The sequence below is a fragment of the Atractosteus spatula genome, chromosome 11, assembly GCF_055471065.1.
Source record: "Atractosteus spatula isolate fAtrSpa1 chromosome 11, fAtrSpa1.hap1, whole genome shotgun sequence".
Taxonomy (NCBI): Eukaryota; Metazoa; Chordata; class Actinopteri; order Semionotiformes; family Lepisosteidae; genus Atractosteus; species Atractosteus spatula.
Window position 1 is genome coordinate 678,470 of NC_142716.1, and position 19,011 is coordinate 697,480.

Genomic DNA, 19,011 nt, shown 5'->3' on the forward strand with positions numbered 1-19,011 from the left:
TCCAGCTAGCCTGCTGTGTTTTATCTTCCTGTGCCTTGATGCAGATTGCTTCCTGTTTTGCAGATCAGGTTTTTCCTACATGGACTGCATACACTGATTCTGTTGAGCCTTTTTTCAGCTGCTTCCAATGCAAAGTGAAGCTGCAAACGCTTCACTTGCTCAGTCTGGGTATCGTGGGGTGCAGCAGGCCCGTGTGAAGACTGGTTTAGACTCCCTTCTGCCTGCTCACAAGAAATAAACAGCCAGGACGCAGTACTAGACAGTGATATAAATTCCTCTGGGGACACAGTGGAAGGCTGCCGATACTCAGATGTGAGAAACTGATATACAACAGCTTATTAAGACATGATCAATATTTAAAGATGGTTATTTTATGCACCGATGGGCAACAGCTGTAGAAGACGAATGGGTCAATTAACGAGCTGATCTTTGTGTAATTACAGTATTAGGGTGTGTGGAAAACCAGACAACATCAGAGCCTTGTAAACGCATCAACAAATGTGCTCTCCACTCCTCGGAAGCCCTGTGGTTTTTTTTCTTCTCCTACGTGGACATGAAACTCTGCCTTTCTTCCGAGACGTGTTTATCTCCTCCCTGACGTGGACTGGAAAGGTATTGATGTATGTGAGAGGCAGCAGCAGGGCTCTTCCGAGGTGTGCTGAATATTTCAGCTGAATGCTCGTTATTCTGTTCTCAGCTGTCATGTGTTTGGAGTGAAAACTGCAGCTGCATCAGCTTAATGGACATCGGTCCATCAGTCATCCCTGCAGCTTCTATTGCTTATGTGTTTGTATTTCCACTCCTTTATAAAGTCTTAAAAAGACCTAGAAATGAAACAAAAATGTCTGGAAGCAGGTCTATCAAGAGATGCTTGGTCACACGGTTTCTCAGTGTAGTATTTTAAAGTTGCATTTCGGTGTGGGGACTGGAGTGGCGGTGCTGAGGCTTGGTTAATGGCAAGTGAAGTGTAGTAAAAGGCCTGGTCTGTCGGGTAAAGACAGTATAGTGAAGTCCTGTTTGTGACTGACCTATTTCGATTGAAAGATTATGGATTTAAATTGCTCAAAGAGTGCATGATCATCTCCTATCCTTTTTTTTAATGGAATGTAAAGTTTCTTCAATTAAATGATGCCCCAGTAACCAGGTTTCATGAGGAGCTTTGAACTTGAATGCAAATCAATTAAAATAGCAATTAACAGGAAATGGTGGCGTGTATTTGTATCTGGCACAAGAATGAAAAGAAGAGCCAGTCTTTATAAACTATATTTTCCCTGAAGAGCTCAGTGCGTCATCCCGGGCTGTTCATTTCCTCTCAAGAACAGTGCATCTCCAGAAGCACTAACATCAGAAACTCGAAGTGATAGCCGTTGCATAATGACCGTACAGTTTCTTGATCCATCTTGGAAACTTGGTTATTTGCAGCCATTTAAACTGCTTTGCATAAAGACACTGCCCCCCTCTCTTCTTTCAGCTTGGATTGTCTGGCAGGAAGTCAGGTGGAACTTCAAGTGTTTGCCATTTTATCATTTACTTAAAAGATTAAAAAGATTTTTCAAAGATTAAAAAGATCTCCCTTTGGAATGCCGGAGACCAGTTTTGTGAAACCAGCAGTTACAGATGTGTGTATCGGTACTGTGTCCTCTGTCCCAAATAGGATTATTCACTCACCAGGAATAATGTGTCCAATAAGCACAGAAGTGACAGTCAGGTACAGAGTAAATCTCAATTGAATGTTCTTGTTTTAGATAGAGGGTGCCAAGGCTGTTTGTACAAGCCATATTTCTTCCTCACCTGCACACATGCATCATTTCCTCAACGAGTTTTTCCTGCAGGTACCTGGTTCTCCCTGAACACTCTGGGACCCTCCTCTTGTTTCCCTTTGAGGTGTTGACACTTCACTGCACTGTAGTGCCAGGCAGCTGAAAGAGCTTTGCACACACCTCAGTGTGTGTGAAGTGCTCTACTGTATGGAGCACTATAAATGTAGAAATACCTTCCTTTTAAAGACAAACTGTGAGTATTTGAGTTGCATTAAAGACTTTTTGGAGGAATTTCAAACAAGACAATTAATGTACTAGTCAGTGTAATAGAACTAATGCTATTCTGAAATATTACTGCCCTTTCCATGTTTCCTTTTATTTGCCGACTGGAGCAATGTGTCAAAGTGTAGCTTTGGGCTCTAAATTTTCTGTAGGCAGAAATGTATGCATTTTTAACATACATTTAATGGATCTGCAGCCCTCTTATTGAGAACAGCTTATGGCAAATACTGTAAAAACATTATTGCAAAAGCATTAAAAATATGCAAATGCTGAGGAGTGAAGATGTGACATAGCCAAGTGCAGACTGCTAGCAGAAGTACCTGGGTAATAGTCTCACTCTTAGTAATAGCCGGAGGAGGCCTGGTTTTTAAATGATCTGGTCTCTTTTGCTTCTTAGAACACAGGTGAATGTGCAGACTTAAACATGCATCCTTTAGTTGTTTTTTCCCCTTTTCAAATGCTCTCAATGTCAGCTTTGTTTTGTGTTGGCTGAGAACAGTGGGGCACAGCAGTAATGCAGTTTACAAGCAGGTGATGAGTAGGTCCTGTATCTTCCTGTAATGTACGTCAGCTACACATTGTCTTTCTGTCTCGTTCCTTGACAAAGTGTCCAGGCGGATAAACACTATGCCACCAGCTCTGCTGAGAGTCGTGAGGGATGTGCAGGCGCCGCAGACCAGGCCGGGGTGGGGAACTTGCACGATTGATCTCACTTTTCTTCCTCGCTTTAAGAGATGGGGCAGTGGCAGGACAGCGACAGGTGTATTTGTTCGCAGAAATGCTTCAGACAGCTCTCTCCGAGCTGGGAGCGGTTCCGCTGGCTGCTCCTGTCCGTCTTGGCCCGGGGTCGGCGCTGCCGCTGGTTGTGCAGTGTCTGGGGAGTTGGGAAGAAGCCAGAGGAAGACGCCCATGTTCTTTTGTCAAAGAAGCAAAGCATTTTATTAAAGAGTGCTCCAGTTCGGACAGTGACGAGTGCAGTGGTGCTGGCTGGTTTCAGGCATGTGCACGTGTGCGAGGAGGGTTCGGAGCAAGATTAGGGGAGCAGGCGTTTGACTTCTTTTTGTATTGAATATAAAACACATTCCTACTTATAAATATTTTAGACATGCGGGGAAAGGGACTTGGTTCCGTTTGTGAAACATGTTATTATGTTTGATTACTAGAACGTATTTTTGATACTAAAGATGAATGCAAGTTTTTCCAGAGTCTTGTTTCCGGAATTACCGTCCAAATTTCATTTCCTTTTGAGTGAAACTGCTTCGATGGCAGCAGTAACCGATTGTTGGAAATGCAGATCGTGCTGTTTCAATAAATTATTTTTATTCTACAAAAGTCACAAAATAGTTTGTCTGAAGACGTGCTTTAAGTATTGCAGCCATGTATCTGCAGTAAGTCAATTCATTTTAAATGCAGACCATATTGCATTTAAAAATTCTTTCTTCTGATACAGCAGTAAACACTCGAGAGCACAGCTGCAGTTGACAGACCATTTTGTTTCTTGCCAGCCTCATGCCCGGTGCCCAGCTCATCTCTGCCGCCTGACAGCTGACCCAGGGTGTGGAAATGACGTGCCAAAGAAATGCAAGCAGTTCGTTCACAGCGTCATAGCAGTGTCATTTTCAAACCACTGACCACCGGGCGAGGTCAGAGTGTTCGGCCCCGGTAGAAATGTCTCTGTGGGCTCTTCTGTCTCTCTTCCCCCTTTTGGAGGTGTCAGGACATCGGTATTTTATTTTTCTTGTTTTGTTCAGTTTGAGACTCTTATACGAGCTGCCTTCAACAGGGAGTAGCACAAGAAAATGACTGTACTCTATTATATTGAAATGAATTGGTTTTCAGGCAGCGCTTATTTTTCATTAAAACTCAAGGGGGCTCTTAACTAGAGAACAAGTGAAATTGTGCCTGAATCAACTGGCAGTCCAGCTCAGAGCCTTCTGCTTTGTAAGTGTTCCCCAGACCTGATTTCAGTTGTCTTGTTACCGTCTTCATCATTGCTCACAGCGCAGTCGTTAAACCAGTTGTCTGTTGTACACCGATTACACAATTTGTCAGTGTAGCTTGTTTTTAAATATAGTGTGTACATGCATATCCGTATGGTGTTGTGGAAGTGACAGTTAAAACACTACATGTCTATTACAGGAATAGAGGTTTTTATTTTCAAGTTAGACTGAAAGATCTGATCTTTCAAGAAACAGCTGGGTAACCTTCCTGAACTGATTGGTGTAACAGCACTCTATTGCGCAAGATGGGATCAGTAACCTGCTGTCATTTGTAACCTTTCCCATTTTCTTCAGAGAACAAAAACTTTCCATTTGCTGTGTATTTAACTCAAAAGCTTTGCAATTATTTTAGGTGGTTTTTTTGCATTCTGTCAGTTTTTAAAGACTTGATTAGTCCCTGTAAAGGACTTTCAGTTTGAGAAAGGAAGTGTGGAGCTGCAGTCCCGGCAGAGCGGACAGAACGCGGGGCCGGTGGGCTCCTGATCCCAATCCCGATCCGAGTCGACCGGTCTCACACGGGATCTGCAGACTGCTGGGCATCACAAGTGCCCAGGGGAGCAGCTTATGATGCGTTTTTACTTTTACTGTTAATACTGTTACTAATTTTCTCCATTAAGATAGGCAGACTTATCGTGGCCCTCATTTAATTTAATGTGTTCATCTAAAAAACAAATTGTGCTTATATAAATAACGATATTGAATACAGCTTGTCTCAGAGATGGGATCGCATCTCATGAGATGGCCAAAAGGTTGTTCTATATCGGGTGAAACATTTCCTGCTGTAGTGTTGCTCCAGTGTAAGGTCCCAGCTGTGTCTGTGTGGCCCTGCGATGGACTGGCGGCCTGTCCAGGGAAAGCCCTGCCTGGCGCCCGCTGCCTGCCGGGTGAGAACCCGAACCGGGAGGAGTGGTTTGGGAAGAGGTGGATGGATGAGTCCCAGTCAATGCTAAAAGACGGATACCTGAGGTGTGGGCTCAGCTTGGGATCTGGTTTTGTTCATGAAATCAGTTCCTTACCGTAGCCTGATACAGTCCCAGCACCCAGGTAGCTGGATGTATGTCCCTCTCCTGTGTTCTTGGCACCGCTGGAGTGTGAGCACGTTGCTCTGGGGAGATCCTGTGGGCCAGAGCTGTACAGCTGGTAATACGTCCAGTAGTGTCGCTTGTTTAAGAACATGGCTGACACCACTGTGGTTAAACCACCTGATACACCTTCTGGTTCAGTATGGGCAGTTAAAACCCTTGTGCACTTCTCTGCCAGGGCATCCACTTGAGGATGTATCAGCATGAGGGGAAATGCGTTCTGTTCTGCTTTGAAAAGAGCAATTTTTATTAGAAATTGCAGTACCTGCAGGCTTCAACAGATGGCGCTGTTCTGCGCCCTGCTGTGATCACTCCTGGGAGAGCAGTGTCACACTCATGGCTCAGATCACCTCACATCTGCGATTTTACCTGTCCCTTGTAAGAACCCTACTGATTCAGTTGCTACCCAGATTCTGCAGTTGTGGGCTTTGGGAAAGGAGGTATTTTGTGGTTATTGAATCGGCTCTGTACAAGATTCCCCTGAAGCGATGGGGACGTAGTGAAAGGGCAGGCGGCTGTGATTGAGCAGGCCGGAGGTGCTTTGACGCTGGTGGGGTTGTCTTGCACCTCTTTGCCAGAGGCGGAATGAAGCTCACAGCCTGGTCTCTCCTTCCACAGAGAGGGCCATTGCGAGGCACGAGGTCCGAGAAATCGAGCAGCGCCACACGATGGACGGCGCGAGAGACGCCCCGCTGGTGGAGAGCGAGGACGTGGTCATCATCTACAACCGGGTCCCCAAAACCGCCAGCACCTCCTTCACCAACATCGCCTACGACTTGTGTGGCAAAAACAAGTATCACGTCCTGCACATCAACACCACCAAGAACAACCCCGTCATGTCTCTACAGGACCAGGTGAGGCATGGGTGTGTGCGGTTTGTTTATCGTAGCTGGTTAGATGCCCAGTTATAGCAGAGGCACTCTCGTTCAAACGTGCTGGGGCCTCAGTCTCTTGGAGTCTTTCCCTGCGGTTCTGCGGCTCCTGGCTCTGTTCCTCAGCGTGACCGGGCCTGCCTCTCGGGCAGCATGTGGCTGGAGCTCCTCCGAAAGTGCTTCCCTCTCCTGCTCCCACCGGGGGGTCAGTCTTCTCATGGCTGGTTTATACTCTGAGGTCTTTGCCAGAGCTGCATGGTGGCAAAGCAGGGAGAAATAAGGAAATAGTACGATTTTTCTACAAACTTACAAACCCTCCTTTGTAAATAAGTATCCATGTAATACATATACAAATTACAAAATATGAAATCAGGAATCATAGCAATAAGAACAATCGGTTCATGTTATTTACAGACAACACTGTCCCACCTAGAACGTTAGACTTGTAAGGTATGAAGAGGCTGACCAGAGAAATGGTCAAAGCGGCTGGTTTGTCAGGGCCTGGTATATAAGAAAGGTACCGGTTAGCAGCCCTGTAGTGACACAAATGGTGGAATTATTGTGGCTCTTAAAATTTTCTGTACTGTAGTTTGAAGCGACTTACTGGTGTAAAGCAGTGGAATTAGTTTAATAAAGAGATGCGGTGTGTGTCTGCTGAGTCAGCATCTGCCCTTCCAGTCTCCCTGCAGGATTATTAAAGCACTCTGCTGAGCGCTTCCTCGCCTGTGTTTTAATCAAAGCTTTAAGACTTAAGCGAAAATCGATGAGAATACCCCGCTGAAATACAAATAAGGAATAAATTATGTTTTTTTGAATTTATGAAGTACAATACAGCCACGACTGAGAGTAGGCAAGTCAGATAATAAAAACATCATGATGGGGGGTATAGGCTGGCCTCGCTGGGCTCAAGCGAGCCGGAGTGCCCAGTGCTCCGCGCCGGACCGGGTGATCCGGACGTTCCCACATGTCAGAGGGCGGAAGTCGTATTTCCCGGATTTCCCTCGCTGCCAATAAGTCAGCCCACCCGACGTTTTCTCTGGTCAGCCTTTTCATACAATACAAGTCGCACATTTCTCGGTGGGGCAGTATTGTCTGTAAATAACATGCACTGATTGTCCATCGCTGTTTTTTATTGCTCTTATTGCCGATTTTGTATTTTCCTTGTTATTTGCACATGTTGCACTGTCTTGCAATGGAAGGCTTTTAAGTTTGTAGAAAAATATCAGCAGTTCCTTTAGGGAGAAGGCAGTCGTGGCAGCTGTCGTTAAGGGGATCTGGGGGCAGTAACTCCTTGAATAAGGGGAACTAGTCACCCCCAGAGAGCAGCACTGGCACAGCCAAGCCCTGGGCACGCTACCTGTGGGGGCATCAAGGTGGGCAACAGTGACTGTCATGAAAAACATGGAAGTTTTTGTGTGGCAGGGTGGTAAGGGAAATACTGTACATTATATAAGAGGAGCTTATAGCTTAATAAAATAACTGGACGATGTAGAGGCTTTTTGTGGGTGGTTTCTGTGAACTTCCATTGCCAGACGGATGACCTTCACAGCTGTGGTGGATGTAATACTGGAGGTGTGTTGTGTGAACAGGTATTAAAAGGTGAGTTTGTATTTGCTCTTCAGTGCTTTGAGTCCTCTAGTAATGCTGGTTTGCTGCATGTCGCTGCAGAACAATGGAATGTGCTCAGGAGGAAGAAGGCTTTGCTGAGGGGCCTCTTTGGAAAGCTGTTATTGTTGTATAGGAATTTGTGCCTACTGTATGAATGACCTTTATCCTGAGAAGGTTTTGTGCAGCACCCTGCTCATATGTGCTTTTTCAAGACATTATACCAAACAGACTACAGCTGAAAACCATGAAATATGGAAAAGAAGAAAACAAAAGAAATATTAAAAAACATTTTGGGACTTGTGTTGTGTAACTTAGTGTACTCGGAGTACCAAGACTGAAATCAAGCTGCCCGAGCCCCAGCGCCGACTCGGCGAGGATCAGGGCTCGAGCAGCTGACGCCCAGTCCTCTTGTTACAGGTCCGCTTCGTCAAGAACGTGACGTCCTGGAGGGAGATGAAGCCGGGGTTCTATCACGGCCATGTAGCCTTCCTGGACTTCACCAAGTGAGTGGTGTCGCATGTCGCGGGGGGCTGGGGGCTGAGCAGACGAGCAGGACAGCGGCATGGGGCTGTGGGCTGGGAGGGGGGGGTGACCCACCAGCCAGCTCCCCGAGCAGACAGACGAGCAGGACAGCGGCGTGGGGCTGTGGGCTGGGAGGGGGGGGTGACCCACCAGCCAGCTCCCCGAGCAGACAGACGAGCAGGACAGCGGCGTGGGGCTGTGGGCTGGGAGGGGGGGGTGACCCACCAGCCAGCTCCCCGAGCAGACAGACGAGCAGGACAGCGGCGTGGGGCTGTGGGCTGGGAGGGGGGGGTGACCCACCAGCCAGCTCCCCGAGCAGACAGACGAGCAGGACAGCGGCGTGGGGCTGTGGGCTGGGAGGGGGGGGTGACCCACCAGCCAGCTCCCCGAGCAGACAGACGAGCAGGACAGCGGCGTGGGGCTGTGGGCTGGGAGGGGGGGGTGACCCACCAGCCAGCTCCCCGAGCAGACAGACGAGCAGGACAGCGGCGTGGGGCTGTGGGCTGGGAGGGGGGGGTGACCCACCAGCCAGCTCCCCGAGCAGACAGACGAGCAGGACAGCGGCGTGGGGCTGTGGGCTGGGAGGGGGGGGTGACCCACCAGCCAGCTCCCCGAGCAGACAGACGAGCAGGACAGCGGCGTGGGGCTGTGGGCTGGGAGGGGGGGGTGACCCACCAGCCAGCTCCCCGAGCAGACAGACGAGCAGGACAGCGGCGTGGGGCTGTGGGCTGGGAGGGGGGGGTGACCCACCAGCCAGCTCCCCGAGCAGACAGACGAGCAGGACAGCGGCGTGGGGCTGTGGGCTGGGCTCGGGACACACAGCTGGGGGGCTGGTTTTTGGGTCTGGTCTGGGGCTCTGCCGGCGTACCCTTGAGCAAGGCATGCGCTCACAGCGCTCCGCTGAGATCCCTGGCTGCATATAGATGTCCACATGCAAACATCGCACAAATACTGAATACAAGTAAATAATAATGATGGAAACTGGCTGCCGTTCAAGTTAAATGGAGGTATAAGCTGACGCAGGGGTGGGTCTGAGGTATGTCTCAGATTTGGAGATGAGACGTTGAGCCATTTGGCTGGAGTGGTGTTATTTGCTTTGGATGGGCTAATGCCCCTCTCTGCACTATGAGCCATGCAGACGTGTTTGTAAATGGGCTGTGTGTGTAGCTTCATCAGGAACATCGGTACCTTTTTTGCCAGCTTCACGCCACTAGTTGACGGTGGCCTGAGTGGCTGCTGCCATCGTGTGGCAGTGAGAAGCACTGCAGCTCAGACTCACGTAGAGTTTCAATTTCCTTCCCAATTACAGAAGGAAGGCAGAACACAGCTGAGAAACTTACAGAACTCTAACCACACTGGGCACTGATATACCTTTAAAATGTTTATGATTTGCAGTATGACAATTAAAACATTCACGCTACAGTGATATGTTTTAAGTTAACGGAATGTAAAATGTTTCCAAGTGTTAAAAGCCTTCCCATAATCTTATAGTACCTTATTAGTACTTTCATCACTGTCGTCATGTACGCAGACGTTCAGTCTTAACCTTGCACGCGCATGAGAGTTAATGGTTTTTCTGTGTGAATGAATAAAAATTCTGTTGTAAGCAAGAATGATGAAATGAGTTTGAAAGTGTCTTTCTGCGAGCGTGCGGCGGAGCGCTCTGACGTGCTGTCGAAATCCGGGTGTGCAGGTTTGGGGTGAAGAGGAAGCCAATCTACATCAACGTTGTGCGCGACCCCATCGAGCGCTTGGTCTCCTACTATTACTTCCTGCGGTTCGGCGATGACTACCGGCCCGGCCTGCGCCGGAGGAAGCAGGGAGACAAGAAGGTAATTAATCCTCTGCCTGGAGATGCCACACGGCGCCGGGTTCCACTCCTTCGGGCTGTTTATCTTCCCGGAGACCATCGGCCGCCTCGGGTTCTTTCCCTGTGTCGGAGTTGAGCTTCTGCTGGGGGGAGCGAGTACAGTGTCTGTTTAACAGGTCTGACGGCAGCTCTGGAGTCTGCGGGACCTGCAGACATGCCTGACACCTCTCTAACAGCTTCTCTTCGATAACTAACAAGCACACAACAAACCCGAGTGCTGGGCTAATCACCTGTCCTCGGAGCCACAGGCTCTGAAGCTGACTCGGCCATGATGATGGCTCTGTGAATTATGATGAATGAAGGATCATGTGTCCACTGTCCGCTAGTTACGCTGCGAGAGGTTTGTGCAGCAAGTGCTGCTGAGTAGCTGATACCAGGTCATCCAGCAGAGCTTTGGAGAGCTCACGACCGGAGCGCTTCCTCGTTCTGCGATGGCCTGCTACCTTTTTGGCTGCGGTTCCTATATTTCGGTTTTCCACGCAGTTTTAACGAAGTGCTGGATGTAAAAAATTAGGGGAACATCTAAATCTAATATCTAAGGCCTGTAACTGACAGCCAGCACACGGAGAAGTTGGTGGGCAGCTTGTTCAATCGTCTGACTTTTTCAGACCTTCGACGAGTGCGTGGCCGCTGGGGGCTCAGACTGCGCTGCGGAGAAACTCTGGCTTCAGATTCCCTTCTTCTGCGGACACTACTCCGAGTGCTGGTGAGTGCAGGAGGCTAGGTCTGTTCCTGCCAGCAGCTTTCAGCCTCTTCTCTCCTCGCTGACGCCTTGTGTGTCAGTTCCCTGTAGGTTTGTACAGTAGATTTCCTTGTTTTTTTCCCTTTTGGGAACAGAGCTAAATCTCCTTTAGAGAGACTAAAGAGTTGTTTAAAAAAAAATCACTGTTCTTCATTAAATTGTTTTTCTGCAGGGAGCTGTAGTCAATATGGCACCTACAAAGAATTAATTTAAAAGTTTATATACAAGAGACAATAAAGGAAGACAGACGAGGGCTTCGTGCTGTGCGTGTTAAAGCCAGCGCTAGTCTTGTGAAAGCCGATTGGAGCTCTGGTCTAGCCTGGAGGAAATCCCGCTGAGAGATCTCCAGTGGGCTGGTACTCTGTGTGCCATGTCTCTTCACTGCCCAGAGGAAACTCGCCACCCCCAACTGGGTCTGGAAATTCAGAATCCGGGTCTCAGTCGAAAGGCAGGCGCCCTGCTCCGCGTGGCGCGCCTGTGTCTGGCGCGGTACTTAATCGTGTTTAACAGCTGTGTGCCCTTCCAGGAACGTGGGGAGCAGGTGGGCGCTGGAGCAGGCCAAGTACAACCTGGTGAACGAGTACCTGCTGGTGGGCGTGACGGAGGAGCTGGAGGACTTCATCATGATGCTGGAGGCGGCTCTGCCTCGTTTCTTCAGGGGCGCCACGGAGCTGTACCGCACAGGTACGAGACCGCGCCCAGACTGCACGTCCTGCAGCTAACGACACGTATAGCAGGGCCAATCTTTTCAAGCGCTTGTGAACACGAAGCTGCTGGTGCTTCCCCACTAAACAATTAATAATGTCCAAGCACTTCTGCTTATTTTGAAAAAGGAATTTCCTGATTGAGGGTGGGCTGAAGTTGTTTTTATATCCAGTTTTTCATTTTTGTTGCTGAAGTTACCAGATCACACTGCTGGTAATTTTGCTGGGGCCCCTCAAGGTGAGGATTAATAAACTAATAGCACCTTGGTTAGTGTAGTAGATCAACTCACTTGTGTTCAAAAACTGTCAGAAATCATTGCGAGCGTTTTGGAAAATGTACTCTTCTTATTTTGGCCTCCTGACAGGTTTCAAGATCTAACACAGGGGTTCTTAACCTGTGGGTCACTCCCCAAAAATGGTCACCATGCTGTTTCGGATAGGTCTCCGAGATCCTCTTTAATAAGCTGAAATTTCCTCCTGCGCAAACATGTTTTTACAAAAGCCTTTAAGTGCCACAGAAAAAAGAAAACTTTGTGTAAAAAAAAAAGTTTAAGAACCACAATACCATTTTCACGAGAGTACTATCTTCATTGAGAGATTAAAAATAGTCACACTCCCTTTTGTGGAAAGTAATTAGTATACAAGAAGATGTTTAGACGTCAAGCATCACTGTAATCAAGCATTCCCGGGTTAAACACTTATAACATTAAGACGTATTCCCACCTGAATACAGCTGGGTTTGCAGCCTGGTTGTCACTGACGTAGAAGATTTGACTGACCTTTTGGCGTTCAACATATACTGTAACACGGCCAGACACTGTGCTACAATTTTCGAAAACGGAATCACTAAGTGCTTTCTGGAACAAATTGAAAAAAGTAAAAACTGTTCTGGGCAATGAGTAAAAATTCGTTTTACTGCCCTTTTCTCTAACATCCATGTGTGAGGTAGGTTTTTCAGCACTTTCTATCCCAAAAATCAAGCAACCAGAGCAGATGCAGACATTCAAAGACTTTTATGAGTCCAGGTTTTGAACAACTCTCAAAGCTTGTGCGATGTCAAAGTTGATATTAATTTACCAGTAAATGTTTTAGTTTTGTGCTGTTTTTCTAACATTTGTGCTTTTGAAAAACTTGTATATGACCAAATAATAAACTTCTTATTGATAATGTTTTAATTTTATGATAGTATTCAAATACCTAACTTCTTAAGGCATGAGTTAAATTTCAGTAACAATAATGTACTTATTTTGTAGACAGCAGTAAAGTAATTAAAAGGAAATTAGCTTAAAAGTGAACCATGAGTCGCAAAACTGGCTCCCAGATTGAATCAGGGTCCCGGCCGACTTCGTCCGGTTTCGAACCCCTGCTCTAGGGCTTGTCTGAGAGCAGGAACTCGGGTCTTGGGCTCCCCCTGCCATCTGGCAGCCTGTCACCACTGTCCTCTCCTTCCAGGAAAGAAGTCCCACCTGCGAAAGACCAGCGAGAAGAAGCCGCCGACCAAGGAGTCCATAGCCAAGCTGCAGCAGTCGGACATCTGGAAGATGGAGAACGAGTTTTACGAATTTGCGCTGGAGCAGTTCCAGTTCGTCCGTGCGCACGCCGTGCGGGAGAAGGACGGCGAGCTCTACCTCTTAGCCCAGAACTTCTTCTACGAGAAGATCTACCCCAAAATGAACTGAGAGCCCGGGGACGGGCTCCACCAGCGTGAGAGACGATCGGACCTGCAGCTGCGGCCTCTTCCTCCCGTCACGGGCGTTGGGCGAGAAGGGGTGCCTCGCAGGCGACAGCGCCTTGTGCTCAGAGGGATCTCGTGGTGCAGCGAGTCCTGGAGACCGTGCCAAAACTTTATGTGCGCCACCGACTCGGGACTCTCCCGTCGGGGGCGACCGACTGAATAAGCCTCAGGGGGCCCCTCTTTGTTCCGGGGGACAGAGCCCTAGCGTCCTCCTCCCCGCTTCCTCGCCCTAGAAGGGCGCTGCGGCCGGCGGCCCTGCGAGGCACGCTGGCGAGACCCGTTCTAATGGACTTCCAGTACCGACTCTTTTTTTAATCTTTTGGTAAGGGTGTCTTCTTCCGTGAGCGTTGTCGTCGCCCAGGGCGGCTGCGGCGCCGCCGAGGCGGCTAGGAGCTCGCTGGCCTGTCCCAGCGCCGGGGCGCGCCCTGCCGGTCGGACCGCCGCTCTCCCGACTCTTCGCCAGCGCTGCAGGCCGACAGCGCACAGCCAGCTGCTCAAGGCCTGCGTCGTCTGAAGTGGACTTGCCTCGTTTTACAAACAGTTGTGGTATTGTACATTTATGGGATTTTTTTTTTGCATCTTGTATACTTTTACCTGTAGAAGTATTTTTGCTAGGGTGCTTTGTAAAGTGTTTACAAGCGTTGTAATTAAAAGTGGAAAAAAGAAAATTTAATCAACCGCTGTACATATGGCGTATTTTATGTATTTGGACCAAAAGATGATAAAGACAGAAAATAAGGACTGATTTCAGTTCTGAGATTCAGCAGTTTTGTTCTGTGTGGTACATATTAGGAACATCACATCTGCCAACTTGTCATATTTCTGCTGACAGTGCTGACATGCAAGTACAGGGTCTCCTGGGGCTTTTCCGCAGTCAGATCTGTCCTGGGACCGGGTTCTTGATCAGTTCCTCCATGCGGACCCAACACGGAAATCATTCAAGCCTTTTCTGTTCTTCTCATCTGGAAATACCACTGGATTTTATTTTACATAAACCTACCACTCAGAGCCGAGACAGGAGGTATTGGTATTGGTATTGTTGGTGAGCACATGGCTGGTTGGTTCTCTTCGTTGTGCAAACGCCAGTCCTGGCCTCAGTCTAGGTTTTGTTGGAGCTATGAGCCTCCTTTCTTGCTGACTATACTCAGACATTAACTTTTGTTGTTTTTAAAGGTAGGGGATTTTTTTTTCTGGTAAATGATACTTGAAATGGTCCAGTTTTTCAAAGAGAGGTGCTGCTACTGTAGTGTCCCTCAGAGTGGAGCTTTTCTGCAGCTTACAGAAGCTGTCTTGTGACAAAGGATCCCCTCTGAGCCAGAGGGAGGTCACTCGTGTGGGAGCTGTGTGGTCTCTTGTGGCTTGAGGAGTCTCTGCACAGACTGACTTTCACTCCAGCCTTTTCTTTTTCAACAGCTTTAACAATGTAGGTATTATTGTCTTTGGAGTCCTTGGCAGAGGGAGGAAGATGTTGAAACTACTGCTCGGTTATAAAATATCAGCTAACAGATCTGGACTATTTCAGCCATATTATCATTGATCTCGCAACGTGTCCATTTTGTTTAGTGCTGGAGAAATGGCCTGGCTGTGTTTGTCTGTTGTGACGCCTCGGTGAAACGAGTCCCAGTTCTGATTGTCCGCTCTTCGTTTTCCACACAACGTCTTACAGAAGTGTTGTGCAGATCCTGCTGCCTCTCTCTGGGGACTGTAAAGGCTGCAAAGCAGGGAAAGTCTTGTGTTTTAGTGCTGCAGGTGAAGCAGGAAACAGGTTCTGGCGTTGCATTGCATTGTCCTGCTTGTGTGGGGCACCATTCCCAGCAGCACCCTGGACCCCTGCAGTGGGAAACGCCTTCAGGGTGTGTCTGGGTAGCCCACTCAGAGGGGTGAGCAGCTGGTGTCGCTGCCACTCGCAGCCAGAAACAAAGCAGAACGTTTCCAGTATGTTCTTGGAGGAGAAGATTTCTTTATATGTGCTGGCATATTTTGTCAGTCAAACGCAGTTTTCTCATCTTCCCACAGCGGCATTTTAAACCCTGCAGTTTCTACGCGGAGAGCCCCAGTGTACTTCGAATGCCCTGTTCTCTGAAGGCGCTCAGGTGCGTCGGAACTGAACTTTAGGAGAGCTCTGAAACTGACCTCCTGGTGTCCCAGCCTAATTGTGTCAGTGTGAAGTGTTATTGCTGGGTTGTGCTCTTGAGATGCTACAAACTTGATTAGTGCCTTCATCGCGCATGAGGATTCAGAACCACTTGTCACATTTTGCTGCAATGTATTTGGAATCCTCCCAAGTCTGTTTACTATTATGATTTTACTTGCTTTCATTTCTTTGTGGTTTTAATCTGCTGAACTGCCAGCTCTCCATTTTGTAGGTTTGTTTTCTTTTTAATTTGTTGTTTAAAATTGATTAAAACATTTCAAATAAATACCAAACTTAAACGTCCGTGGCCCTCTGCTTTTATTGTCCCTGTCTGAATGCAAGATTAACATGGATCCCATGTCCATACAGAGAGCTGGGATGTATCTCAAGAGGAAAACAGCAGCATTGGGATCTGGTCTGTATTTTTCTTCATTTCTGGTATAGTGGACTTTGTTGGTGTTTAAACTATTTTAGGAAAATACCAGCAAATCTTCCATGAATTTAGGTTTGTGGAGGGTTAAAACAATCAGGCGCAAACTCGCAGTTGCAGCTCCTTTCCTTATTCATTTCTTTATTCAGTCAGCATTAGCTTTTTAAGATCTTTTTGTAATCAGGAATTCTCAGAGAAGGTAAACAAGTTGTTGTAATACTGAAGTTTCATTTTATTTTCTCTTGACATAATGTGTCCTACCTGAGGAAAAGTTATTCAAGGACCAGAAGCAAGCCAGCTCAGAATTTGCAACTAATGTTACGGTGTAGTCTCTGACAACTCTGATTAATCATCTGCACAGAGTGAAATTATAACCAACCTTGACTTAACATGTGCGTTTTGTCACAGTGCAGTTCTCTCTCATGTTGAATACAGGAAAATTAATTGATAATAAAATAATTATCACTGACAGCCTCCAGACAGAGTCGGGGAAAGCACCCATCTAGCCTAGCATCCATCTCTGCCAGGTCTTCTCTACCTGGAAGCCCGTCTGTGCTAATATTGCCCATTCTGAGCGATCAAATCTGAGCAGACACCAGCATATCCAGGAGTGAGACGCTGTAGAGCTCCTTACATTGGAATCCACTCAAGTCAGTGCTATATACAGTATGCACCCATGGAAAAAGGGTACAAATCACTGAAAGCCTGTGTGCTCTAATCAAGGGACAGCACTCCAGAAACCAGCATGATCGGGAATTAAATCACGGCCATCCATTCCTGTGCTTTTACTCCAGCAAGGTTGTTTTCTGTCTAAATCGTCGTTTGTCTACAGTTTCTGCCCCTCTTCAGAGTGGTTTGTTTTTCTCCTGCCGGGGAAAGACAGCTTTTTAAGTTCTAAGGTGTCCCATCATAAATCTTGATGAAACCAGCTGCCGGGATATTTACAGCCAGGCAAGCAAGCGCCGAGCCTGAAGGATTTAAGAACGGCCTTTTGTTCATGCTTTTTTAAAGATGGCAAAAGCCACTTCGGTGAAATAAGGTCAAGCTTTTATTTTTGTTTGCTCTTGAGCAGCAGATGCCTGTAAATCATGGAGAGTCGCGAGTCATCATTTCCCTGCAGTGACCGTAAATACTGAGCGGAGAGGGACGAGTCAGAGATCTTCATCAGCAGACTGGACAGGGCAAGGCGGAGAGGAGTGCTCGTTCCGGTCTTGTCAGTGTCTGCTGGGAAACGCGAGGTCTCAGGACCTGGAGCGGTTCAGCTGTCCGGCAGCAGGAGCCACCTGGGGCAGCGGGCTGCCGGTCCCTTGTCCCTTGTCCCTTGTCCCTTGTCCCTTGTCCAGTGCATTAAAAGGCCAGTTTACTTCATTGCTCGAGGGATAGTGCGGTGTCGTTTCATTAACGAGCTGCATGCAGCAGGATAATTATCTTGTTTCATTATGAGTGTATCCACCAGACATCGATCCTGATTGATGGGCTTGACAGCTGACTGGGAAGCGGAGACGGCTCAGGAGCTCAATCCTGAGCGCCTGGGAGCCTCCTCTCTGGCTACCGATTTTTCAATTAGCGTACAGAACCTCACACGGGGATGAGTAGGAGCCCGCCGTGTTTCAGATCCTGTTTATGAGGTGATGTGACGGAGGACTTCGATTTTGCACCCAGGCATCTGTGAAGCAACATTAGGACCTGAAGCAGAAAAAGCTTTTGAAATAGGTAGCTTTGAAGGGCAGTACACAACTGCTGAGAAAAGACATCCTTCGGGACTGAGGATGCTGGGATAGGGGATCGGTGCAGCGACTCGCTGTGAGGCCCAGTGCTGTGCCAGCAGCCTTGCACACTGACCTGCAGAAGAGGCTTCCTGCATCTGGGTTGATGGGTCTGGTTACGGCACTTATTGCTCATGATTTGGAAATAAGGGTCTTCAGTACAAAATCTGTACAATTAATCAGTACAATTAATCTGTATAAGCTGAGATCTTGGTGGGGGGTGGAGGGATTAAAGCCTGAGGCTGTGGCCCCTGCAGCACCCTGGAAGACACAGTGCGAAGTCCTGGGAAAGAGCAAGTCTACTTGGAGAGTAACCTACCCTCATTCCCACCCTTTTACTTTACCTTAAATGCTTTTTTTTTCAGGTTGGCCTCTGAGTAGGAACGCGAGTCATCTCGCACATTGGTCGCAATCTCAGAAGGAGATGAGTGGAAAACGGGAGTTGATGCTGTAAAAATGGAACCCGCTCCGGTTTTTCACGCAGGAGCCGTGCAGCGTGTTGCGTGATCTTTGCTCTTGCACGGAGGAGTCATGAAGACATGCTGCACGTTGGGTGAGTCACACAAAGAGCTGCCAGACTGACAGCACAAGGCCCAGGGCCTCAGTTACGCCAGTCGTTCTGCCCAATCTGGAAAGAAAACCATTTGATCACATAATGGTAACCCTAAACCTAACCGCACAAATATCAGTTATTTGCTTTAATTTATTTCGGGCTTCTCTTCTCGTCTTAAAAAACAGTGTACCCAAAATACTCTTCCACACGCAGAAAAAAAAACAGCCAAGAGAAAAGTGTATCATTTTTCCGAGCTGCATGTTTAGAGGCATTTAAAAAAAACCATAATTCAATGCAGAAGGAAAATTGCATAGCGATTTGAAATTAATTAAGAACTTGTTCTCAGTTTTGTAATACTCGCCAATGAAGCTGTCGGTTAAAAGCAAAAGCTCATTTTAATTTGTTCTTGTGTTGTCTCGGGAGGATGGTGGTTCTGTGGCCTGAGGGAGGTAAGACAGTATAACCCACCATCCCTCATTCTCTCCCTTGCACTGCCGTTGTAATAATGCTAATTGCTTTAAATTAGCCACTTTATGCAACATTTTAACCATTTTCCACATTATTTAAAATTTGGTGTAAATATTTCGCATATTGCCATTATAACAGTATAGTAAAGAACATTATAAATCACTTATTAGTTGCCCAAATAACGTCTGTCAGCAGCATTAGTGGTTGTAGTTTATCATGCGAGACATCAGAAAATAAAGGTTCTTTGGTTCTAACCATCTGTTTTTTTATCACATTATTTTCTTTTCTGTCACAATTTTTAAGGACACATCTGTAATATAATGCAGTATGTGCATCTGTTTTTATCATGTCAGTGCTGCTCCTTTTTAAAATAATAATAAATAATTTGCCCACAAGAGGGTGCCGTTTGCATAGTAAAAATAAACTAACCAAGATGAGCAAGAGAACAGACCTATCCTGTCCCAATCTTTAAAAAGCTGTCGC

At 47.3% G+C, this 19,011-nt stretch overlaps 1 protein-coding gene across 2 annotated transcripts in view; it reads left to right on the forward strand.

Moving 5' to 3' along the window:
* Positions 1–15,615, forward strand: part of LOC148823260 (heparan sulfate 2-O-sulfotransferase 1) — a 74,999-nt gene extending 59,384 nt beyond the window's left edge. For both annotated transcript variants that reach the window (XM_088927712.1, XM_088927711.1), the window contains 6 exons: positions 5,743–5,978; positions 8,022–8,107; positions 9,820–9,958; positions 10,605–10,702; positions 11,265–11,422; positions 12,895–15,615. In XM_088927712.1, the coding sequence (XP_088783838.1) occupies positions 5,743–5,978; positions 8,022–8,107; positions 9,820–9,958; positions 10,605–10,702; positions 11,265–11,422; positions 12,895–13,121 (944 nt within the window). In that variant the 3' untranslated portion in view covers positions 13,122–15,615. The remainder of the gene's footprint in view (positions 1–5,742; positions 5,979–8,021; positions 8,108–9,819; positions 9,959–10,604; positions 10,703–11,264; positions 11,423–12,894) is intronic.
* Positions 15,616–19,011: the final 3,396 nt, after the last annotated feature.